The sequence below is a fragment of the Penicillium robsamsonii genome (assembly GCF_028829455.1).
Source record: "Penicillium robsamsonii strain IBT 29466 chromosome Unknown utg000002l_segment0_segment0, whole genome shotgun sequence".
Taxonomy (NCBI): Eukaryota; Fungi; Ascomycota; class Eurotiomycetes; order Eurotiales; family Aspergillaceae; genus Penicillium; species Penicillium robsamsonii.
Window position 1 is genome coordinate 246,036 of NW_026643220.1, and position 23,913 is coordinate 269,948.

The 23,913-nt window shown below is 47.7% G+C and overlaps 12 protein-coding genes across 12 annotated transcripts; 10 read left to right on the forward strand and 2 right to left on the reverse strand.

Moving 5' to 3' along the window:
- Window positions 1-142: 142 nt before the first annotated feature.
- Window positions 143-796, reverse strand: N7447_003331 (uncharacterized protein; the record flags this gene model as incomplete). The annotated part of the gene is made up of 3 exons (XM_057227606.1): window positions 143-250; window positions 302-542; window positions 633-796. 3 exons carry the CDS (start codon window positions 794-796, stop codon window positions 143-145), a joined length of 513 nt encoding a protein of 170 aa, XP_057086947.1.
- A 633-nt stretch (window positions 797-1,429) lies between these two features.
- N7447_003332 (uncharacterized protein) lies at window positions 1,430-2,396 on the forward strand (the record flags this gene model as incomplete). Its single annotated transcript, XM_057227607.1, has 2 exons — window positions 1,430-1,894; window positions 1,971-2,396. 2 exons carry the CDS (start codon window positions 1,430-1,432, stop codon window positions 2,394-2,396), a joined length of 891 nt encoding a protein of 296 aa, XP_057086948.1.
- An 862-nt stretch (window positions 2,397-3,258) lies between these two features.
- On the forward strand, window positions 3,259-4,434 carry N7447_003333 (uncharacterized protein; the record flags this gene model as incomplete). Its single annotated transcript, XM_057227608.1, has 3 exons — window positions 3,259-3,518; window positions 3,575-4,216; window positions 4,269-4,434. 3 exons carry the CDS (start codon window positions 3,259-3,261, stop codon window positions 4,432-4,434), a joined length of 1,068 nt encoding a protein of 355 aa, XP_057086949.1.
- A 707-nt stretch (window positions 4,435-5,141) lies between these two features.
- On the forward strand, window positions 5,142-6,123 carry N7447_003334 (class I SAM-dependent methyltransferase; the record flags this gene model as incomplete). The annotated part of the gene is made up of 2 exons (XM_057227609.1): window positions 5,142-5,382; window positions 5,462-6,123. 2 exons carry the CDS (start codon window positions 5,142-5,144, stop codon window positions 6,121-6,123), a joined length of 903 nt encoding a protein of 300 aa, XP_057086950.1.
- Window positions 6,124-6,978: 855 nt separating this feature from the next.
- N7447_003335 (uncharacterized protein) lies at window positions 6,979-8,255 on the reverse strand (the record flags this gene model as incomplete). The annotated part of the gene is made up of 7 exons (XM_057227610.1): window positions 6,979-7,021; window positions 7,070-7,206; window positions 7,277-7,452; window positions 7,504-7,572; window positions 7,639-7,692; window positions 7,758-7,858; window positions 8,065-8,255. The coding sequence occupies 7 exons, from the start codon at window positions 8,253-8,255 to the stop codon at window positions 6,979-6,981; spliced, it is 771 nt and encodes a 256-aa protein (XP_057086951.1).
- A 965-nt stretch (window positions 8,256-9,220) lies between these two features.
- On the forward strand, window positions 9,221-10,032 carry N7447_003336 (Zn(II)2Cys6 transcription factor domain-containing protein; the record flags this gene model as incomplete). The annotated part of the gene is made up of 3 exons (XM_057227611.1): window positions 9,221-9,311; window positions 9,386-9,578; window positions 9,633-10,032. 3 exons carry the CDS (start codon window positions 9,221-9,223, stop codon window positions 10,030-10,032), a joined length of 684 nt encoding a protein of 227 aa, XP_057086952.1.
- An 849-nt stretch (window positions 10,033-10,881) lies between these two features.
- Window positions 10,882-12,064, forward strand: N7447_003337 (zinc-dependent alcohol dehydrogenase; the record flags this gene model as incomplete). Its single annotated transcript, XM_057227612.1, has 3 exons — window positions 10,882-11,532; window positions 11,603-11,957; window positions 12,018-12,064. The coding sequence occupies 3 exons, from the start codon at window positions 10,882-10,884 to the stop codon at window positions 12,062-12,064; spliced, it is 1,053 nt and encodes a 350-aa protein (XP_057086953.1).
- Window positions 12,065-12,924: 860 nt separating this feature from the next.
- Window positions 12,925-14,590, forward strand: N7447_003338 (aldehyde dehydrogenase family protein; the record flags this gene model as incomplete). The annotated part of the gene is made up of 4 exons (XM_057227613.1): window positions 12,925-12,983; window positions 13,042-14,243; window positions 14,307-14,376; window positions 14,440-14,590. The coding sequence occupies 4 exons, from the start codon at window positions 12,925-12,927 to the stop codon at window positions 14,588-14,590; spliced, it is 1,482 nt and encodes a 493-aa protein (XP_057086954.1).
- A 717-nt stretch (window positions 14,591-15,307) lies between these two features.
- N7447_003339 (Zn(II)2Cys6 transcription factor domain-containing protein) lies at window positions 15,308-16,816 on the forward strand (the record flags this gene model as incomplete). The annotated part of the gene is made up of 2 exons (XM_057227614.1): window positions 15,308-15,379; window positions 15,428-16,816. 2 exons carry the CDS (start codon window positions 15,308-15,310, stop codon window positions 16,814-16,816), a joined length of 1,461 nt encoding a protein of 486 aa, XP_057086955.1.
- A 5-nt stretch (window positions 16,817-16,821) lies between these two features.
- On the forward strand, window positions 16,822-17,778 carry N7447_003340 (uncharacterized protein; the record flags this gene model as incomplete). The annotated part of the gene is made up of 1 exon (XM_057227615.1): window positions 16,822-17,778. One exon carries the CDS (start codon window positions 16,822-16,824, stop codon window positions 17,776-17,778), a length of 957 nt encoding a protein of 318 aa, XP_057086956.1.
- Window positions 17,779-18,897: 1,119 nt separating this feature from the next.
- N7447_003341 (polysaccharide lyase family 1 protein) lies at window positions 18,898-20,259 on the forward strand (the record flags this gene model as incomplete). Its single annotated transcript, XM_057227616.1, has 5 exons — window positions 18,898-19,097; window positions 19,151-19,294; window positions 19,354-19,479; window positions 19,552-19,648; window positions 19,705-20,259. The coding sequence occupies 5 exons, from the start codon at window positions 18,898-18,900 to the stop codon at window positions 20,257-20,259; spliced, it is 1,122 nt and encodes a 373-aa protein (XP_057086957.1).
- A 475-nt stretch (window positions 20,260-20,734) lies between these two features.
- On the forward strand, window positions 20,735-21,831 carry N7447_003342 (uncharacterized protein; the record flags this gene model as incomplete). The annotated part of the gene is made up of 4 exons (XM_057227617.1): window positions 20,735-21,070; window positions 21,145-21,427; window positions 21,485-21,594; window positions 21,658-21,831. 4 exons carry the CDS (start codon window positions 20,735-20,737, stop codon window positions 21,829-21,831), a joined length of 903 nt encoding a protein of 300 aa, XP_057086958.1.
- Between the last annotated feature and the right edge of the window lie 2,082 nt (window positions 21,832-23,913).

The following is a 23,913-nucleotide window of genomic DNA, read 5'->3' on the forward strand; positions in this document are numbered from 1 at the left end:
TAGACATCAGTAGGACTACAATGATTACTCTGGATATCTGCTTGATTTCAAGCTAATATACTGCCATTGTATTGAGCCATTGCACGTTTAGAAGCGAACCACACATGATGATTGAAGGACATGACAGCGCTCCAGCCTGCATTTACAGGTACTCATCTGGCATCGGGATAATTGTCTCGTTGTTAGCCGCACACATAGCCGGATGATCCTCCGGGAGAGCCTCGATGTCAGCCATCTTGACGTCGGAGCACTAGTTTTGCATCAGCATCAGCTCTAGTCGGTGCAAGTCGGTGCAACTAACATAATGTTCCACATTCCCTGTGTTTGGGTCTCTCGCCTCGAAGTATATGACCCCCATCTCATCGACCTTGGTCTCGAATGGTATCGTCACATTCACACACAGCTGCCCCGAAGGCTGGATGGGGACTTCCTGTAGGATGGTGTAGGGGAAGTCATCTATCGTCCTTGGCACTCTATTTCGGGTATAAAGGGCCGTCACAAGGTCCCCAGAATGGCCGGAGAACGAGAGGAAACTGCGGGAGCTGCGAGAGTATCGTTGGGGGTTATGTACTATCTCCCCTTCTCGGTATCAGCCTACACTACTAATATACCGGATACAGAGAGCAACATACCGCAGAAAGGGTTGTAAGAATCTATCTCTGGCCGGGTCTTGGGGTTTGGACCGCGGGTCATCCATGGGAACTGGACATGGAAGCCGGCGTGTGCGGCGGATGTGAGGTTGATACTGATGCTGAGAGCAGTCAGGAAGATGATTGCGTCGAGGAGGGGGGGGCATGGTGGACATAGATCAGTTGCAGCACGGCGCAGAGAGCGAGGGCAAGAAGAAGTGTGCTCAGACAGTCTCACTCGCTTCGGGCCCTTCCTACCTACCCGAAGGAGCCTTCACCCTCACACCCCTAAAATGGCTGATAGCCGAATTGGATAGCGTCATATGGTACACGTAGGCAGTTGTAGGGGTCGACCCGCCGTGACCTTCTTGGCTTCTTGGCTGCGGTGGCGAACGTATAGGAGTCTGTTTGATTATGCAGAACGGCCGAGTTTCTAATGCATTGTAACTCTGCTAGCTTCAGCGATCGCGGTAAGCACTAGGCGTACTAATCGCTAGCTCGACCGTCGACCAGTCCCGACCTTCTTGGCTTCTTGGCTTCTTGGCTGCGATGACGAACGTATAGGTGTCTGTTTGGTCATGAATAACGGCCGAGTTCCTAATGCACTGTAACTCTGCTAGTTTTATCGCGATGAGCAACAACGCGCACCAGGCGTCATGTAGCCCTACCTTCCGGGCGGCTACCTGGCACGGGGGCCATCGCCTGCTTTACCGTTACTTGCTTTCACATTTGCTTTCACCCACGGCGCGCCCTTTCTCTCCTTTCGCTCGCTCTGCTCTTCTCTTTGACTGCCCCTCGCCATGTCCACTTCCAAAGCAAAGTCCAGCTCTTCCCAATATGCGCCCCTTTCGCTACATGATGATAGCGAAGGCTCCAGCGCATCTCTTGAGAAGCGCTCCTCCGAGGACGACCACTCTGCCCCCTTGTTAGAAGGGTCGGACAACCTCCCCGGCCTCGCGCCATCCAAGCCCTCCCAGCTGCCCAAGCTCATCCTCTACTTCTCCTTCGCCCTAGCGCTGCTATCAGCTGTGAATGTCGCTCTCCTTCCCACTACACTATCAAAGTACCAAGCCTACCCCTTCTCTGACTCGGACCTTGCGGCCCTCCCCTATGGCGATGCCAGGTTGGGACTGGATAGGGCAGCGAAAGTCATCCCTCCTCCCCGGGTCTACCACCACGCTTGGCCGGATAGAATTGCACGGGTGAGCCGGAATTTGAAGAATGCCGTGTGGGGTCAGGGGGCTCAGGTCTATGTTACTGTCGAGGTCCGTATTCCGTACTTGCTTCCCATCCACATATTCTCCATGTCTACCGCTTTGTGTGCAGCTGCTGACACAACAGAAGGACTCGACAATTATGCGCTTCCCCATCCCCTCCAACGGGGCCAACGCCTGCGCACTCTCCTGGCGGCCGCCTCCCGAGTTCTCTGGGCGTGCCAAGGACCTCACAACAAAGGGAGATATAACGGAAATTGAAGTCTGGCAGCTTATCGCACCCTCGGCCACCTCAGCCACCGCCTCTTCCACTATGGACGAACTCGAGTATGATACCTTATCGTATTCGACCCTCCCCGTGCGCGGAGAGCTGCTCGGCGTGCTCGACCTCACAGCCAAGCCGAACAGCACAACACTGGAGTTTGCCTGTCCTAGCGGGGTGGAGAGTCTAGTGGTGGAGATGAGATGCCAGCGCGTGGCGTGTCATGTGAACTTTATGCAGGTTGATATAACGCCCAGGTTTGGGTTTGAGTTGGTTAGAAGGGCGGAGTGAGCCCGGCGAGGGTGGCTATATTGCTTTAATCGACGTCATTGCTCACGTAGAATGGATCCCGTGTATCTCTAGTGGCTCTTCACATCAGAGTAGCCCCAGTACACCTAATCCGGCCTACTGCACTGAGGGTCCACACATGGAATTGAACTTGTCTGTTGGCCACTGGGGCCAATCTGTTAGATAAGGGTTTGATTCTAAGAATTCTATGGGAGAGAAATTCAAGGGCAGGGTCAACCTAAAAAGCGGGGTAGTTGGGTGGTATGGGAATTGACAAGACATGTTCTTTCATGAAGCCTCGGCTCCATTTACCTTACTGAAGATCCCAGATACAGTACTTCCGGAAAGTGTCACCACTGATTGTTTTTCTGTCTCTGGTAAGCGCTAAATCGTCTTTAGAATAACCTAATATCTCCGGTTTAGGTCTTGTACCGTCGAAATACCGGATTATTGTATGATCAAGGTTTATTACCTGCCAGAGTGCCGCAGTGCTCACCATTCCCATGTAACCTAGCCAAATCTACGCATTTTTTCATGATATGATTACTGAAGGACTCCCGAGGTCTGTATTATTCATCTTAACCCCAACTTACCTAAGTAGTTAAGTAGTCAGCAGCAGAGCTTTCACGGTGGTCGAACTTTTCTTTATCTCTCTCAGCAAAAGTTGTCACTGTACTCGTTGGTACCCATACACAAAAGCAGTCAATTATCGTATAGCACAGCCCAGTCCTAGCCATTTCTTTCTGACCCTTGTACACAAATAAACTTCTGCCCTTTCCCAACAATTTCGTTGATTTCATTTTCCTCCTGACAACTCACTACGTGGTTTTTTCCTCATCCTTACTCGACCAGCAGCTACAAGACCATGTCACAAACTCTAGGACATGCGTTCGCATCGCCCAAGCATATCTCCCTCGACTACGGGTGCTCGGATTGGCGGATCAGTAGCCAAAGAGCCGCAGATCTGTACAGTTCTGGTACCAAGCTTTGGATGAGAGAGGATCTCAAAGACATAGAACAACAATTGGGCCAATCCTATACAAAGGACCGATTTTCAGTCCGTCGAATTGATGGAAGCATAATCCAAATTTCTAATCCCTTGTTCCAAGTACAGAATCCTATCTGGTACGTGGGTATGGTATTCTGACCCGATTCCAGCTTGCAAGCTAAGTTTTCCTTAGGAAACCCTATATCAAATACCAAGAATATTGGCAACTTGTGAAAACACAACCCAATGGCCCAATCGAAACCTACCTATGCTCTTACATTGTGGATTGGAGTAATCAGACTGCACGAAACTTTCGAGAGCTTATAGCGCAGCCTATGCAAGTCTTTGACGAGAAAGACCTGTTATGGCAGAATAGTATAACCTGCAAGCAATTGGCAGCCTTGATCCAAGATTTACTTGGCATAAACACTGTGAAGAAAGTTCTCTGCTTCGGGCTCGGTGATTTTTGCCGCTCCGCCCCTGAGTGGCTTAAAAGGCAGCATGACTCTTGGGATGGGACCTCGGATGTGGAAAATGTGATGGGCTGCATGATCCAGCATTCGATGGCTCTCACTATAGCTCAACTTTGTCGTGGCGATGAAACAGTGCCATTACTTGCTCAGGACCCGGATTATACAGAGGTCGCAGAAAGGATCCTGACCAAGAAGGAATTCAAGATTATTGGACCTCACGGTGCAGGAGGATTCGCGGAAATCGACGAGGAATCGATCGTAATATCACCCTTTGCTGCCGCCCCAGTTAAGCAGATTATCGCCGATCTTGCTCGGCCTGTACTGATTATTTCCACCGGCTTTGCCGTCTTCAATGGCAATGAGTAAGTTCGATTTTATCAATCGTCGAATGTGGCTAACCAAGGCATTTCACAGAAAACCATTGGCAGATGCTGAATCTCCGAGAACTAGGCAAATGTGGCTTGATTATGATGTCTATAGCCTTCCAAGCCATTCTGATGATGTTGAAATATGCTGTGCATTGAAAGGATTACATCTGTATCGCAGACGGCAGCAACCTTTGGATTCGCAAGGAGTCTGAGTTCATACAATCTTACATCTAGGAGACAGGTAGCCAAATGTGTAAGATCCACGCAAATTTTGTTTGAATGTTTGTATTTCTAAACATTATAGTCTACGAATTCATACCCTGAATGGCCCAGGTATAACTTATCGGTAAGAACTTGTATTCGTAAATAATGGAATATCACTATTCCGACTTCCTTAGCTCATCTTGGCGTTTGGAAATACAGAGTGTATTGGTGATCTCTGTAACCCCACTTTAACTTTAGGATTTCACATGCGATGCAGTCCGAAACACATAGGGATAAATTACAATGATATCTCAATGTCCTTTATTCCATACTCAATAGCGATAAGGATCTTGAATATCAATTTCAAGGCAATCAAAAAGGTGCAATATCATGTCGAAAATTACATCTAAGCCAGGTATATATTCTCAATGTTATTAACCTGAAAATTGGCAAGATAGCCCCGAGTTATCTTAATCCGAATACTCCGGTAGATGCCTAAAAGAGTGGGGGCTTTACCACAAATAAAAGATGTCACGATATCAACTCCCGGTTACCCCCCATACTAAATTTGCGGTAGGAGTGCTCCCAGGCGACCGTCCAAGTCTGACACCATAAGACTTCAATTGTTACACTAAAGGCTATAGTTCCAAGATCCACCACCTAGCTACGCAAACCCCACCCAGTCGTTGTGTGTCCAACACGCATTGAGCACAACATGTCCACTCAACTAGACGCCGCCTCTATCGCCCGTGTCTCCTTACACGACCCCGCCCACTTCAGCATCCAGCACTCTCAAACCGTTCATCGCCTAGTATTCCTGCAGCACTGGAACATTCCCACCGACTCCAAGGTGCTGGAACTAGGATGCGGGCAAGGGGACTGTACAACTGTCCTTGCCTATGCTGTAGGCGAGCAAGGGAGAGTAGTGGCGGTCGATCCAGCGGAGTTGGATTATGGTGAGTCCTTTAGCTTATCTGACCCTGCTGGCTGTCCTGGGGGTGCGAGTGGAAGACAACCGACTGATGGCTTCTGCAGGTGCCCCGTATACTCTCGACCAAGCACAGAGCCACATCTCGCAAGGCCCGCTGGGTGGGCGGATTACTTGGGTCCAACAACCCCCCCTAGACTACCTCTCCTCCCTCTCCTCCCCCTCGTCCACCTCCTCGCCACCCGCCAGCAAAAGTAGGGCCTTCGACGCAACAGTGCTCGCCCACTCACTATGGTACTTCTCCTCGCCCTCGCTCATCCTTTCCACCTTCCGTGCCATCAAGCAGCACAGCAAGCGTCTCCTTCTTGCTGAGTGGTCGCTAACAGCGACACACCCCTCCGCCCAGCCTCACGTATTAGCTGCACTCACCCAGGCAGCGCTGGAGTGCCGTAAACCCAAGAACAGCGACTCGAACGTCCGCACGGTGCTGGGGCCAAAGCGACTTACCGAGCTGGCCCTAGAGGCCGGGTGGAAGCTGGAGAGTGAGACCCTCGTGCAAGGTGGGGAGGGGCTGTTAGATGGACAATGGGAAGTCTCTGCTTGTCTTTCTTCCTCTTTTGAAAGGGAAGTAGAGGAGCAAGTGAGTGATGAGAGGGAGCGGGCAGTGATTCTTGCGTCACGGGATGCGTGTGAGGCGAGCTTAAAGGGTATCCAGGGGGGTCGGAAAGGAGTTAGGGCCATGGATGTTTGGGTTGCTAATTTCGTCTGATTGGATGGGCTGAGCATGTCCTAGCCTTCTTCTAAGAGCGATCTCTTGATCGAGGACGGGTGTCAAACATCGAGTTTGAACGTTTGAACGATTTAAATCGAGATTTGCCGTGGAAGCTGGCTTGAAAACTATGTCCTGCGGCTTGCGGATGCTGCCTCAGACCGACCTTCATAAGCCAAATACCAATAAAAAAGCTTTGTGAATAGAAGCTGTTCTCGTCGCGAATACATACTGAATGACGGTGTTGAATGCATTGATTTAGATAGTTATGCAATGGAAGGATAGCGAGACTATCAGAGAAGCTCTTCAGTCTCACTTCTTTGAAGTCATTACTCGGTCGGCAGTACTTTTCAGTGTTATTTAGTGGACCCCTGCATTTTCTGATGAATGCGGCGGGTCATAATAGCACCAAATAGAATTTAGCAACTAGATTTGTCAGAAAAATATCAGAGCGAGAGACTCACAGATGACCGATATGAGAATAAGTCTTGCGCTCATGTTACGCATTAATAGGCTGGTCATAGGTAGATATAGAGGTAAGACAATCTTACAAGTCTTTCCTCTTCTCCTCTGTCCTATTAACAACGTAGTATCTAGAAGGCTGACTGACAAAGCTTCGGGTGGGAAATTGTGACCCTTTGATGCCACTAGGTGGAATACTTGTGGTCTCACTCCTCTGGTGGGAGTTAATTCAACCGGATAGCAGCTTGATCACAAGCTTAGCGTGTATTCTACTTATTAAATGGCAGATAAGAACCAGCGCTCGCTCGAGCAACCCAAAGCTATTCTGCACATTCACGATCATCACTTCTTCTACCAACAAGAAACACTAAATAAACCGTAAAAGATCCAACTCTAGAGAACGGTAGCTGGCCGTTCAACATCATCTCGCTCTCCTCTTGTATTCTGTCAGAACAAAACATTTGGGCGCTTTCAGGTCACTCACTTGTCTTGATTGCGGGTCCAAAATGTTGACAAGTCTCCAACTGGCAAAAAGGGTGGGAACGCTACGGACTCAAACAATTGAATAATCAACAGGTAGAATCCGAGTAAGCTGGCAACAAATAGCGACGCTCCGGCACCCTGAAAATGGATCGATAGTCAGCATAAGTCAAAATAGCAGCGAACTCAAAAGACACGGAATAGGACTCACTTTTACACATCGACCCCCAATAGCTGCATTGCCTTGGCCTAACTGCCAATAGGCCGAAGACAGAAGGAGGAAAACCAAGAGCAGAAACAGGAAAATCGCTGTGTATACCACATTGATGCGTGTTGAACAAATCAGGAAGATTAACATCAAAACAGCCATTGTTATGAATAGAAATGCTGGTATCGTCAGAGCCGCTATCATATCCTAGAGTCTTTGACTACACATACCATATGTATTCATAAAGGCTTCACTGGCTAGCCCAGCAGCTGTATCGGTACCTGAAGAGGAATATGGGGCTATAAAACGTAAGTAAACTGACAAGTCGATTGGGATCAATGACATATTCGATAGGACAAACTAACCGGCTGCATTAAAAGCAGGAATCATTGTAGCTGCAAACGCGAACCAAAACCCGCCTTGGTAAATCATCAGTAACATGAAGGAGTGATTGGGGCTTCTCTCATAGAATAAAAGGACCTACCAATAGTGCCAAAAACGACACAGGGAAAAGTATTTCCGATGATGAACTCTAGGATACTTGTGATGAGCAGCAAAAGACCACCAAGAAAGACGATAGGTCCACTGTTCAGTTCATTAGATCAGGCTTCTCTCGTCGATTTGTTTGATCTCTCACATGAAAGCAATTCCATTTCCACTAGCTCCCCTCCAGGCCATTAAGCAGCATGAAAGGGGGTGGTGGTAATGACAAAACCTCCTAGTGCTCTAGATGTTGAACGATGAAGTTAGATCAGAATACCCTGCGTAGAAGATGATATTCGAAGACTTACAATGGTGTCGGATTTCCAACCTTCTTAGCTAGTGGGGATTGACGAACCGTCATAGGAGTCAGATAAAGCCTTTCAAACTGTTCAGAAGACAGTGTCACCGATGTCGGGACTGTAGTGAGACCATTCAGTGTGTTCTCCTTATTTTGGAAAGTCGCCTTTGTCTCGCCATTTTGGCTAACGTCACTGTCCATTCTGCTTTTGCTAAGATGAGTCTCCCTAGTATCGAAAAGCAGAAGAATGTACTATGGCATGGAATGAGACTGTCGGCTCCGAGAAACGAGTCTTATGGGTCTTCAACACGCGGGGACTGTAGACTTTTAATCTTCCCCCACATTTGGTGGCTGACATGAACTATGGGGTGATTGATTTTTGCTCATTTCACTACAGGAAGGAATAAAATTATTGTAATAATCCTTTCCACCGCGTCCAATCACACACATCGGTGGGAAATAGTGATTTACAGCAAGAAGGGATGAGTCCAGAACGCGCAATGAGCTCAATAATGGGAGAAAATAAGGATTAGATTCAATGATTGGCTAACCAGATATTGACAATGCAGCATATTGGTGTTCCGTGTCCTATATCCACCAGACTTTAACCATAATCATCGTCACTTTTACTAGATTGCATTTCTCCCCGCTTTGTTAGTTGCCATAGAAGCTCTCGGGTCGGAGATCGATGGCAAAGATATGAGAAAGAGTTTGATAGTCTGCATCTATTTTCTGTAAGATGCAGATCATATGGTTCGGGCCATGCGGTTCCGAAATTTCATGCGGAGCCGCACAGGTGAAATTCAAAGCTGATCTCCGCATTTCAGGTTGTACCCCGCATTATTTTGGAACGGCCCAGTCATTTGGATCTGGGGAAGCTAATTGTAAGGATGGCCATACATGCGGAGCCGGTCAGATTGTGGTCCCAAGTTTAACATGGTATTAGATGAACACATTGGTTATGAACACCTTGGTGGCTATGTATATCTTGTTGGGTCTCACCAGGATTTTTGAGGACCCTTGGCGCTACTGACTTTGATAACAATCCCTTTCATCTAGGGATATATAAACCTGGGTGCCAAGTCGGTTGCGAAAATAAACGTGACACTATCTTTCCTCCCACCCTTGAAGATACCACACTACGCAAATTCATGACTTGTTTGAACATGGCATCCTGCACTGAATTTGATGTCCTCCGCCCCCGCAAAAAGGCCAGAAGATCCTGCTTATATTGTCAAAAGGCCCATAAAACATGCGGTAAGCCCACAGGCCCCGCCCTTTGGTGTCGAGCAAGTCTATGTTGAGAACAATACACTGACAAAAGGCGGTAGGGAATGAACGCCCTTGTGGGCAATGCGTGAAGCGCAAAGTGCCATCGCAATGTGTCGATGGACACCGCAAACCGCCTAAATACCTCAATGAGAATACGAAGAAAAGAGGCAAGGCTGCCTTAGATCGCGGTTTTACTTCTATGCAGCAATCCCAGTATCAACAAGAGATTATTCTAGAAACTACAAGATATGAGTCAGTTTGGTTCCCCTCCAGGGTTATTGCTTCCGTATGCTAATATTGATGCAGTAGTGAGAGCGCTCAACAAGAATACAACGACGAGGAACAAATCCGAGACTACAGGCGAGACCCATTTGAGGAATTCTTTGATGAGCTCATTGATTCAAACTTTTTCTATACTCAACGCCCAAGTTTCAAATTCGGAAATCAAGGTTCTGGGGGTACTATTGTTAAAGGAAATGGGGATTTCACCCCGTTCTTCTCAAATGCTGAATACTCAACCTGGTCAGAGAGATCTTCTAGCGTATCCGAAGATAGTGAAGCAGAGGCCTCATACCAAGCTCTGGATGACGGTGTCCGGGCCAGCTTGGCAAAGCTACATAAGAACACGAGAGAGGAACTATATTCCGGATTTGCTATCAGCAGTGGTTGGTCAAGTACATTCTTTCCTCACGGAATGGAAGAATAGCAGAATTGCTGAATACGGCAACCAAATAGAGCGCAAAGTGCAGCTTTTTGACAACATTATAACTATGTATAAGACAAAGGGCCAGAGAAAACGAGATGAATCTTATGTGTTTCATTTTCGCGGATTTGCCCTTTCTAATCCTCTTTTCAATTGGTACGAATAGGACGTTTATGCTACCTATAATATAATTGTACCAATATTGCCGATATTGTGTGAGAAAAAAATATAGCGGATTAGAATAGAAGGCGTTGGTTGAGCTTAGTCAGCCGATTTGGGTTGTGTTTGTGATGCCTTGGGGGCCAACCGCCAATCCTCACCTCTAATTATTTCAACCCCTCTACGATAGTTTCTCCACGAACAACTCCCATCCTTTCCATCGTAAGTTTTCGGCCTGCCCCATACCCCAGCTGCATTTATGGGCCCATGTTTGCCCCACAACCAGACAAGAGAGCATTTTAGTGAGAACGTTGCGTCCAATCAGATGAGTTACCCGTGCGGCTCCGCATGGCGGGCCGTGCGCGATCCCCGCAACCCTTCCCCGCATGAACTTCGCGTCTCAACTTTGCAAGTCTATAGGTGCATGACAGTCTCTAGATCCCACACATCCACAATCAATCTACCTATTGTGCCTCTGTATCATCCAAGAAGGATTCCGGTGACCCGAACTAATTCCTCTAGATGACAGGCAATATGAGAATTGAAGCGACAGCCCCCACCTCGCCTTTTTCTATCCCAGACATCCCCACCCGACAAGTTTAGCTATAAAGCTCCAATTCGCGCTCAGCAAGAGACTATCAAATCATCAACAAATTCTTCTCCATCCACTACACATTATAACGACTCATCAACATGTCCATCCCCGAGACTCAATGGGCGCAGGTGGCCGAGAAGATCGGAGGGCCACTCGTGCTCAAGCAGATCCCCGTTCCCAAGCCAGGTCCTGATCAGATTCTTGTCAAAATTCGTTACTCGGGCGTTTGTCACACCGATTACCATGCGATGATGGGTCACTGGCCAATCCCAGTCAAGATGCCTCTCGTCGGTGGACACGAAGGAGCGGGTGTGGTCGTGGCGAAGGGCGATCTTGTCAACACCTTTGAGATCGGTGACCACGCTGGAATTAAGTGGCTCAACGGCTCGTGCGGGGAATGTGAATTCTGCAGACAGTCCGATACTCCTCTGTGCGCCAATGCACAACTTTCTGGCTATACTGTCGATGGTACTTTCCAGCAATATACCGTCGGAAAGGCCACCCATGCCTCTAAGATTCCAAAGGGTGTTCCTCTCGATGCCGCAGCTCCAGTACTCTGCGCTGGTATCACAGTTTATAAGGGCTTGAAGGAATCCGGCATTCGTCCGGGCCAGACAGTTGCTATCGTTGGAGCTGGCGGTGGCCTTGGCTCCCTTGCACAGCAGTACGCCAAGGCCATGGGTCTCAGAGTAGTCGCTATTGATGGAGGCGACGAGAAGAGAGAGATGTGCGAGCAGCTTGGCACTGAGGTATGATTGGGAAATCTCTATATCCTAACATTTCCCTACATCAAACAGAAACTAATAAAGGCAACAACAGACTTACGTTGATTTCACCAAGTCCAAAGACCTTGTTGCCGATGTGAAGGCAGCAACCCCCGATGGCCTTGGTGCTCACGCCGTTATTTTGTTAGCTGTTTCAGAGAAGCCATTCCAACAAGCCTCCGAATACGTCCGCTCCCGAGGCACAATTGTTGCAATTGGATTGCCTCCGGATGCATACCTGAAGGCCCCAGTAATTAATACTGTCGTTCGGATGATCACTATCAAGGGAAGTTACGTTGGAAATCAACAGGATGGTGTCGAAGCTCTCGACTTCTTCGCCCGAGGGTTGATCAAGGCGCCATTCAAGCTAGCACCGCTGGAGGACCTCCCCAAGATCTTCGAGCTTATGGGTTCGTCACACGCACTCTCTCTCCAACTTACATACTAGAGTCTAAACTAACTTGAAATAGAACAAGGCAAGATTGCCGGTCGCTATGTGCTTGAGTTGCCAGAGTAAACGGCGGCAGGACATCAGTGTGGACCATGCTATGAGGACAGGTTATGGATTATGAGCATGTTGTATATAAGGCGGAGACTTGTGTGCGAGTTATGTGATATATGAAATGAGATACTGAATTTGACTGAACTTTAATAATTGACACACAAGAAAAGAAGCCTGTGACACAGTCTCTCTCTGTCGTACTATTTAAGATAGCATTGATGTTGATTTTGGGTTTTTAGAGCCAATCTCGGCATTTCGCTAGTCTCCGCAACAACCAGAGAGTACGAGCTTGTCACTGTGTTAGTCACCAAACTCTAACCTCCGAATCACGGACCCTGTAATGTACGTTGGGGCCAACTTCTCAGTCTATAGGAAACAGCTAGATTGGAGATGATGGTAGATATTGCATGATCTCAAATACACATTCACCGTCTAGCCAAATAAGATATTTCACTGTGTCTTTGTCTAGGCTAGAATGGTTCATATGAGATAATCTAATAAAATGTAAATATGAATGAAAGAACATTGGATAATACACATTTCCTGTGGTAGCTAGTCTCACATATTCAGTACCATCGTAGGACACTTTTGGTTCGTTTCCCGTGTTTAGCTTCTGACTAATGCTGATCTCCGGACGAACGGAAGTGTGAATCAAAGTAAAAACCCGGGGTAAAGGAGTGGGTAACCCAGACAGCGAGAAACATCGGGCCGGTCTTTATCGATCTCAGTGCTTCCCCCGCTATGTCCCCTCCGCCCCCCCGCCCAGTTCTCCACACCTGGTTCCTTCCCATTAACTATATAAGGGTGCCTATTTCGTACCATAGCCTCACGTATCTCACATCTAAATCATATCAACCGACTCTTATTCTTCAACCATGTCACTTTTCCAAACCATTGAGACCCCTGTGCTCTCATATGAGCAGCCTTTGGGACTGTAAGTTGGGCCTACAAAAGAACTTCATGCAACTAGCCAATAAGCTGACAATCATAAGATTTATCAACAATGAATTCGTCAAAGGTGTAGAAGGCAAAACCTTCGAGACAATCAACCCTCACGACGAGAAGCCAATTGTGGCCGTACACGAAGGCACAGCAGACGATATCGACATTGCTGTGAAGGCTGCTCGCACTGCACTGAACGGAGATTGGAAAAAGGTCACTCCGTCTGAGCGTGGCCGTCTCCTTACTCGCCTAGCGGACTTCCTAGAACGCGACATCGACATATTGGCGGCGATTGAAGCTCTTGATAATGGTAAAGGTGTGACAATGGCCAGAGGCGACGTTACCGCCTCTGCGGGGTGCCTACGCTACTATGGTGGCTGGGCCGACAAGATCTACGGTCAAACAATCGACACTGATCCCAATAGCTTGACATATACCCGCCACGAGCCGGTGGGCGTCTGTGGCCAAATTATTCCATGGAATTTCCCACTCATGATGTTTGCTTGGAAGATTGGCCCTGCTCTGGCTACGGGAAATACAGTTGTTATGAAGACGGCTGAACAAACGCCCCTTTCTGGACTCTATGTGGCTAATCTCATTAAAGAAGCAGGCTTTCCCCCTGGAGTGGTGAATGTTATTTCAGGATTCGGAAGAACTGCGGGTGCGGCCATTTCCGCTCATATGGATATTGACAAGGTCGCTTTCACTGGGTCCACTTTGGTCGGACGCCAGATCATGAAAGCAGCGGCCGATAGCAACTTGAAGAAAGTGACTTTGGAACTGGGTGGCAAGTCGCCGAACATCATTCTCCCGGATGCAAACCTGGAGGACGCAGTCGAATGGGTCAACCTGGGCATTTTCTTCAATCATGGACAGTGCTGCTGTGCAGGCTCTCGCATTATTGTTCACGAAGCTGTTTATGACAAATTCCTAGAGCTTTTCAAGAAGCGAGCAGAGCAAAATAAGGTCGGAGACCCATTTCACTCCGAGACCTTCCAGGGACCGCAGGTATCCCAACTCCAATACGACCGGATTATGGGCTTTATTGAGGGCGCAAAGGGGGCAGGCGCCACGGTGGTCACGGGTGGCGATCGCCATGGTAGCCAAGGATACTATATCCAACCGACGATCTTTGCTGATGTCCACGAGGACATGACAATTGTGAAAGACGAGATCTTTGGACCGGTGTGCACGGTGCAGAAGGTCCACAGCGAAGAGGAGGCTATTCGGGCTGCTAATGACACAAATTACGGTAAGTACTACGCGATATTTTTACATTCAATTTGCTTCCCAATGTCTAATTTGATAAAAACAGGCTTGGCCGCAGCTGTCCACACCATGAATATCAACACTGCCATAAGAGTGTCCAACGTCCTCAAAGCAGGGTGAGTCAATTGAATAGCCACAAAGTGGGTCCCATAGATTTGCTGACGTATCATTTGCAACAGAACGGTGTGGGTTAACAACTATAACACCCTTCACTACCAGATGCCCTTTGGTGGTTTCAAGGAATCCGGAATAGGCCGAGAGCTTGGATCGTACGCCTTGGAGAACTACACCGAAGTGAAGACAGTCCGCGTGCACCTTGGGCAGTCATAAGCTTCAGATCGGGAGAATTTCAACTGTTTACGTTTGCAATTTGTACATACCCTACGAAATCAACTTTACATATTAAGTGCACTCAATGCGAAAATCTCAATTCCTAGGTAATTTTCTCAATGACTAGCCCAAGGGTCGTCATGGGCAGTCAGCCGACTACATGAATCAGTTCGAGGGGTGGTTCATTAGATCAAACATAAGGATAAACTAAACGGCAGTCTTTCATGACTGAAATTTGTATAACTTCGTTCCCCAGCACCTCCAATTTTTTGTCGATCATATTGAAGACCAATCTGCATTGCATTAGCTGCCGCGTAACGTTTGCAAGCCGGTGACCACATACGGGGGCTTTAGACGATTGGCTAGACAATGCTCCGCTTCGTTTCGGGATTCAGGGCGAAAAATGCGCCACGTTCTAGGCTGCTGTGTAAGAACAATATAACCCAGTACAAGGTCTGGAGTTTTCTACATGTTAGACCTATGTTGTAGTTCTATATCTGGTATCTGCTTCAAGGAGATCATTAAGCATAGTTGACGCATAGTTGAAGTAGAGTATATATTTCCACTGGGCCGATAACTCGTGACCCAGTTAGCTTCTCCACTCTTCTACCCCACTTAAACTTACTCCGCAAAGTTCACGTGTTCCCCCAAGAATTATCTTTGAAACTTGCTTTTCTACAGTATGCATACCTGCCTTTGACCATGCAATAGCTTAACATGGACTCCCGTCGACGTCAGCTTCATAGCTGTGATCCCTGTCGCAAGGGCAAAAGAGGCTGCGACGCACCTGTTTGTGAACATGTCTCTGTGTCATTCACAGATGCTGACTTTGAGTAGAAAGAACGACAAAAGAATGCATTCAGTTCCTGTTCAAACTGCACACGATGGAAGAAGGAGTGCACATTCAATTGGATTTCTTCAAAAGACCTGGACGCAGGATCGACAGGAAGTCGAAAGCGGATAAAGTCCAACACGGGCACAGCCATCATAGGCTCAATTGACGAAGTTCATGATGAGATACTACGCTCTGCACAAACGCATCCTGCCGATTTCGGAGAATTACCAGAATTGCTTGGCTCCCTTGAACCCTCAGGTTACGCTTCATCTTCGTCCTCCTCGCACACGGAAAATCACTTTCTCGAGTCATCCCGAGTACACAATTTAACTGATGCCCAGGGTCAATTGTCTCCTTGGGAGATGAATATCCCGTACGATTTACAAATTAACAACTCAAACCCATATGCATCTCCGGAGTCCTCTGTGGGATCCGACGCCCAGGCTGGACTTTTTGTTGTGCCACCAAATTCTGTCGGGAGGCCGTACAGCTTGTTACCACCACGGGAATATGGACTCACCCCTCCTCTCGCATCAACGGGTTCACCGTGGAAACAGAGTCGACATAAACATCCATCTGAATCTGGGTCTGACCTAAACTCAAACCAAGAGCCACAACTGAACATTTGCATTGCTTCCGAAAATGCAGCTAAGCAAAACGCTCGTGCAACGATGTCACGCAACTTGATCCGCATTTATCACGATAGCATGGAGAATGCTTTGTCATGCTGGTTGACTGAGCACAACTGCCCTTACAGCGACACAATCAGTCAATTGTTTCCTCATCGAGAGATGCAAGAATGGGGTCCGAGCTGGTCAAACAGAATGTGTATTCGGGTTTGTCGGCTAGATCGTGTATCAACCTCAATACGCGGTAGAGCTTTAAGTGCAGAAGAGGATACGAAGGCGGCTCGAGCGCTTCATCTGGCGATTATGTCGTTCGCATCGCAGTGGACTCAACATGCACAGAAGGGCACTGGTGCGTCGGTTCCCTCGGCAATCGACTATGATGAGAGATCTATCCGAGAGAAAGTTTGGAATGAGGCACGACACGCTTTGGAATATTCGAGCACCATCCCGTCCTTCCGTGTCGCGTTTGCAAACATAATTTTCTCTTTGACGCAAAGTCTGCTAGACAGAGGACAGGAAGTAAGCTTGGGTGAGCTTTTGGACAATGATCGCGCACCTATATATCTAGAAACTGCCAATCGTCAAATCTTCACTTTCCGACACAAGTTCACAAGATTGCAACGAGAGGCTGCCATTAAAATGAGAGAGCTTGGGGGGTCTCGATCGACCCGACAACGGCAAACGCTCCAGGGATTCAACAACCTTCAGAGCCTCGGCAAATCGATCCACTTCTGGCTAGCCAAGAACACCGCACTACGATAGATCTCATGTTTTGGCTAGGTGTCATGTTTGATACTCTGAGTGCTGCAATGTACCAGCGTCCTCTAGTAGTGTCGGACGAGGATAGTGAAATTTCATCGGCATCACGGGCAATAGCTGAGCCCGAAGATCAGACAGGTCTTGATCACTGGAACATTCCAAACCGCGAGATACGTCGCAAACAAGATGTGTGGGGAGATTTATTTCTTCGTTCTTCAATGGAACGCCAGGGATCGAGCCAGGTCCAGCCGAGATGGCCATGCTCCTACGAAGAAGCTGCATCGATACTTTCGGAGGCGACTCCTGTCAAAGTACTTCTCTACCGCCGAGTGACACAGCTCCAGACACTGGTTTACCGAGGCGCAAGTCCTGATGAAATTGAAAATAGCATCCAGAAAGCCCTCTTAGTCTGCCAACGCTGGGATTCCACATACCAGAGTTTCATGGTCGATTGCGTCACCAATCATGAGCTCCTTCCTTCTCGCATACAGTCGTGGTATGTCATCCTCGACGGCCACTGGCACCTTGCTGCGATGCTTTTGGCGGACGTCCTAGAGAGCATTGACAAATGCAGGCTCGGTTCTGATGTTGCACGCGAGGCACGCCAGGCTACACACTTGGTCGCTACGGTTAGGACGAATAATGCGTTGGCAGTTGCCGGACTTGCCCGAGCTTCAATACAAGGGCAGGACTCGTTCGTGGAGCGTCATTTCCATGATTCACTCAGTGAAGTGGCCTTCCTAGTCGAACCGTGGACAGCCGTGCTTGTCCATTCTTTTGCCAAAGCGGGATATATCTTGCTAGAAGATTTGGATATTCCCACTGATCACAATGTGTATACTGAGTGTTTACGACAGAATTGTGATTTCTTGATCCGTGCGCTTCAATATCTCGGAAGAAAGTCTGATATGGCCTTTTTGGTGGCTCGGAATCTGTCAAAATGTTTAAAATCAAAGGTTAACTGAACATCATGAAAAGATCGACTGGGCAGATATGATTCTTGGCTCTTAACGATAGGATAACAGGTATTACGGAGCAGCCAAGGAGAATTTGTAACATCAGGAAGAAAGCAAAAGGGGTGAATGACTTTCTCGGAAACTAAGCACTCGACGCTGTTTATATTTCACACCCGTTTCCTTTATGAGTTGTGATATCTCTTGTCAGTTGATTTCATCGAAACCACAAAGTATGGGTTAATGGAGCCTTTGAGTCAATATCCCCTACACCAAAAGAGGATTCATACAAAGAAACAACAACCCAATTATGGCGACCTAAAGAACTTTGCATTTAGAAATACCATGCCACCAATTACCCACTTTTGCAACATCTAGATAGTCATAGGCTTGTAGTGGACATAAATATGAATTTTATACTTCAATTTTATAAAGGATGATTAATTTTAAGATTAATATGAGGGCCGAGTGGGTGGGTAATAGCTTGAAAGTTTAAATATATAATAGTTTACTCTACAGAGACTCGAGCTGGGTGTCCGGCTAAAAGAGGCTGTTCTCGTTTCCTCGTGAGATGTTCCATAGAAAAGCCGGTGGCACATATTAGTGTTATGCTGCCTTTTATAAGCCACCCTCTATGGCATTTTAGCCAGTAGATAATGCTTTGGGGAGAAATTAAAAAAGTTCAATAATTTAAAGTTAAGATATGCTCGGATGAGAAAAGAAACGTGGACTTCCCCAATCTAAATGAAACACTGTGGAATTAATCCACCACTCTACTATTTCTCCTGGGTTTCTCCGATGTGTTTCGTACATGGGCTTGCTGACGATCGCCTTCCTAAAGCAACCTTAGAACGGTAAACTGATCGGCGCATCTCCACCGGGGCTTCCCATGCTTCCGAAACCACACCCACTCTCATTTCGGAGACTATTCGAGTACAGCTAAGGGGTATTGAACCAAGCACATCTCATGGGCTAAAATTGCAGTTATATAAGTATGTAAACATCTGCTCTCTGTTCCATTCCTGTTCCATTCCTGTTCCATCCCTCTCTTACTCTCCTTTATTTTTCTTTATACTTTCGTTTGCTTTAGGTTATCGTCACTCTTTATATATACTACCTTCAACTTCTAAAATGAAGTACGCATTTGTTCTCACGGCTATTGCCGCTATTGCCTCCAAGGTCGCCGCTGTTGGTGTCTCAGGCACTCCTGAGGGTTTCGCTTCTTCCGCCACTGGTGGCGGTGATGCCACCCCTGTTTACCCTACCTCCACCGATGAGCTGGTCTCTTACCTCGGTGATGACAAGGCCCGTGTGATTGTTCTGAGCAAGACGTAAGTAGAGAGCTTCTGCCGTGGGTGGACGACGACTGATGGGGGAATGCTAGTTTCGACTTCACCGGTACCGAGGGCACTACCAAGACCTCTGGTTGTACTCCCTGGGGCACTGCCTCCAACTGCCAAGTTGCCATCAACAAGGACGACTGGTGCACCAACTACGAGCCTGATGCCGCTACCACTACCGTCACCTAGTGAGCATTCCATCACCTAGACTATTATAGAAATCCCTTCGATGCTAACATATCTCCAGCGACAATGCCGGTATGCTCGGTATCACCGTTGGCTCTAACAAATCCTTGATTGGTGAGGGCACCAGCGGTGTGATCAAGGGCCGTGGTCTGCGCATAGTCAACGGTGTGGAGAACGTCATCATCCAGTACGTTGACCCCCTGTCGCGGTTTTAAGTGCAAAAGCTTCGTTGGGATTTACGCTGACTGTTTTATCATAGGAACATTGCTGTCACAGACATCAATCCTCAGTATGTCTGGGGTGGTGACGCCATCACGCTCAATCAAGCTGACCTGGTCTGGCTCGACCACATCACCGTAAGTTGCTCCGACAAGCCTTCCCACCAATTCATATAGACTGACTTGCCATCCAGACTGCTCGCATTGGTCGTCAGCACTACGTCCTGGGTACTGAAGCTGACAACCGCGTTTCTATCACCAACAACTACATTGATGGTGAATCCGATTGGTCTGCCACCTGTGACGGTCACCACTACTGGAATGTGTACCTGGATGGCTCCAGTGACAAGGTTACCTTCAAGGGCAACTACCTGTACAAGACCAGTGGCCGTGCCCCTAAGGTTCAGGACAACACCTACCTTCATGCTGTCAACAACTACTGGGACGACAACTCTGGCCACGCCTTCGAGATTGGCTCTGGTGGCTACGTTCTTGCGGAGGGTAACTACTTCTCTAACGTCAACACCGTTCTCGAGGAATCCTCCTTCGAGGGTGCCCTCTTTGCCTCCGACAGCGCCTCTGGCACCTGTGAGTCCTCTATTGGTCGCTCCTGTGTCGGCAACGTCAACGGCGGCACGCTGTCTGGCTCCTCCGCCACCGTTCTGGAGAACTTGAAGGGCGAGACTCTCGCTACTGCCTCGGGTGCTAGCACTGACCCGGCTGGCAGCGCCGGTCAGGGTAATCTGTAGATAATATCGTGCGGTTTGGTTGGAGGTTTCCTCGAGACTTCTTACGAGAAACGGCAACTACCTTTTACTGCTAGGGGAAAGGGATTGGCCCATGGGTGATCGTTCTCGGTCACCGCCTCCGTCGGGGCTTGTCCCTAGACCCATTTGTACTTGTAGTTTTTTAGTTATCTATCCAACCCATCTTGCAGATTGCTTTCCATCCTCAAAGTCTTTACTTTCATCAAATTTTCGGTCGGAGAGACGCTCCTGAGCATCTGATTCCACCCCGAGGGACACTGGTAGAGTCTATTAGACGGATGAGGCCTGCAGGGTGCGGGTCCTTGGTCTATCACCCGCCCACAAGGCTGAAACCTTACTTTTTTTCTGGTCGTTCTTCTTTCTTCCTTTATCAACTCTCCTCTTGTCCTGTATCTTCCACTTCCATCACTCCTGTTTTCTACACCACACTTAACATCGATACCAGCCACTCTGCAACATGAGCGGTATTGCCGAGCGTATGGAAGTCGTGCCTGGTGCCGAGAAGTCCACAGACGAAGCAATGATCGCCACAGAGATATTCCCAAAGGAGCGTCATAAGCTGCTTCGCCAGCTCGGATCGTCGGTCCGGAAGTTCCTCGATAAGAGGATCGACGAACAACAGCTGAAGACCGCAACTGACAAAGTCGAGGGCCAGATGAAACGCTACGACAGTGTCCCAGTCTCAGACTTGACCTTGAAGGAGGTTGAACGGTCTCTTCGGCTCGAATACGATGCCCATGACCTAGAGATGAAGAATGTTCAGCCGCTCGCCCTAACCCCCCCACCTCGGTATGTGATGTCAGACACAGAGTAGAAGGGATATACAGCTAATCCATTATAGTCACCACATTAGCTCTTATTGAACAGGTATTTGGTTTCTCGCGACCCACCGAAGCTAGTACTCGATGGTTTATTGACTCTGTCACCCTCAACGCGTACACGACTGCCACTTCGAATCTCACAAATGCGCAGCCCTTGAATGTTCAATGCAAGAGGACCTATTCTTTCGGCCCGGTCACTCTCAATCATAAGCGGGTTGTTTTCTCAGGAAGAATAGACTACACTGTCTGGTATGGTGAGAGCGAGGCCTTGTGCCTCAACGTCCTCATCGTTGAGGCTGATCCAATCCCCCAACTCCTGGGATATATGGGTATGTATCTTGCTATATGAGTCGTACTTCTTTTAGGAAAGCTAATTGGTATCAAAGGGTGTATCCACCAGGGACGCAAGAATGACCAGAAGCGCAACTGGGGTGTGTACGGGATGGCGTACACTGGATCAGTTTGGCATTTTTTGAAAATTAGTCACGATTCGAAGGTGAGCTAGCTTATATAAGCCAAGAACACAACGCCAGGAACTCAGAATTCTAACATCTACTAGTGGTCACAATTTGCTGTTGTCGGTCGTCGGGCAGCTCTGGAGCAGCCGTTTGGGTTGATGGTGTGGATGCTCCGGAAGGCAGCTGTCATCTCCCCAGCCCATTCAAAGGAGACCTCGGCAGAAACCTACAGTGGGGTGGGGTCCGAAGAGATGGATATTGATCCCATCCCTTGAGATGGGTCTATCATCCTCACCAGGCATCATGAATCACTACTGACAATCACACATTCCCTCTGCCTCCGAAACTCCTATTGCTACGAAGTCCTCAAACCTCTCTGGTCGATTACAATGCGTGACTGGATAGTATCAATGGGGGAACATTGGCCCACGAGGTCACTTGGAAGCACTGCTTGCCAAGAAACTTTTAGTTATGGTTTCCCCTACTCAATTGGTATCTCTCTCATAGCTAGCTCCCTCTCCTCTTAACCAAATATCAATATAATACTGATTGACGAGACAGCTTCTTTCGCCTGAGATTCTTCAGCTATTACGGCTGAAGAAAAACCATCATCAATGTTTATTTTGCTTCATATGCAGAAGAGAAGAACCATAGAGCAGCAAACGGAAAAGGCACACCTCCTAGGACTCTGTTTTTGTCCACAGTGTGCTGACACTTTATGTAGGAGTAATCCGTATTGTGAAATGTATGGGTCCAATCGATGGTATTCAACTCTCTGTGTGTCTGTATCCACTATTCTGGCAATATAGTTAACCAGTTAACTAAGGAAAGAACAGGCAAGGTCAATGCGTAGTGGAAGACAAGGTCCCCCACTACAATATACATACTTTTCTACCGAAGCCCTTAATAGAGATCTGAAATCATGGTTTACTTCTTTCTCCCTTCCCCGTTGATGGGTCTTATCACAGTGAAAACTAATCTTTTGATACCAATAACTAACCAACTATAATTTAGATTAATATACTAACTAGGTGATTAGTAACTACTTCTTCAAAATCTGCCTAACATACCTCGTTGAAAGAAACTTGAAACGAAAAATGAAAAATGAAAAAGATCGTAGCCAGAACACTTCACAATCTCAGTGTGGGCTGACAATTTCAGTGTCAACACCATGAGGAAACTGGCAACCCCATACCGTACAGTTCCTGTGGAAACACCGGTGGCCATTGACACAATTCTCATCATCGCACTGTAGGCCTTTTGGGCAGGCACTAAAACGAGCGATCCACATCAGATCGACTACATCTTGCCCAACGAGTCTCGGCCCATGTTTATAGTTACAAGACCCTCCATATAAACACGATCCTACTATATGAAATTGGTTGCACAATTTCTGCTGTTTGAGAACATCAATTTTGTTTCTTTGTCCCCCCAACTACGAAAGGGCATAGCGCTCAGGGTCAATGGGATCGTGGTAAGGAGGTGGGCTTTATAAGCACGCTCTGTGCATTCTACGAGCGTGATGAGCTCTAGGAAAAAGCACCGATGTTTAAAGCGGCGATACGCTTTAGGTGGGAGGCAGCTTCTGGCCACATTCTCGAGTTATTTAACCTCCCTGTCCTGGTAAGGAGATTTTTATCATGTGGAACAGGTTTTTATAGCTTGAACAGAAGCTAGAGACAATGCTAATGCCCGACTTAAAGACACGTTAGCGGAAATGTATAACTCCCTTTCTGATTACTTTGATATTCGTTACTTAAGAGAGCAGGGGCCACCTTTCTAGCGACCACTACATTATTTAGTCGCGGCCTTGTTAGAAGCTGATAAACCAGAGCATGGGATAAGTGCTATAATTTCAGCCATTGAGGATTTCATGAGCACTATTCGGATGTTTCACCAGTAACGTCTATTTAAGGACTAAGAAATTCGTGGTAGAGGCCGCGAGTGGCGAAAGTTCATCGGTCGACGGGCTCGCAGGTCCCTCTCGCCGCGGAAGAGAACACGCCACTCAACATCCGTCTGTCTCTTGCTAAGTTTGCCCGGGGAATGTTCTTGCTACCCTTGCTACTGAAGGGCTGAGAAGAAGGCCACAGAACTGAATGAGATAGAGGAAGAATATCACATTATTATTATTATTTCCTAAGCTCTTAGAAATTTTTATTTTAGCCCACTGGTATTGGATAACTATCAAGGTCTATGCCAAAACCCCCCAAATAACTATCCAGCGGTGGGAGTGGAACTCAAAGCCCTCTAAACCTATTAGAAAAACATACCTCACCATAACAAAATCGAGATTCGATGATAAAGTCTGCTTTAATCCCGACCAACCCACACCACAGCTCCTCATGCCCTTGTCA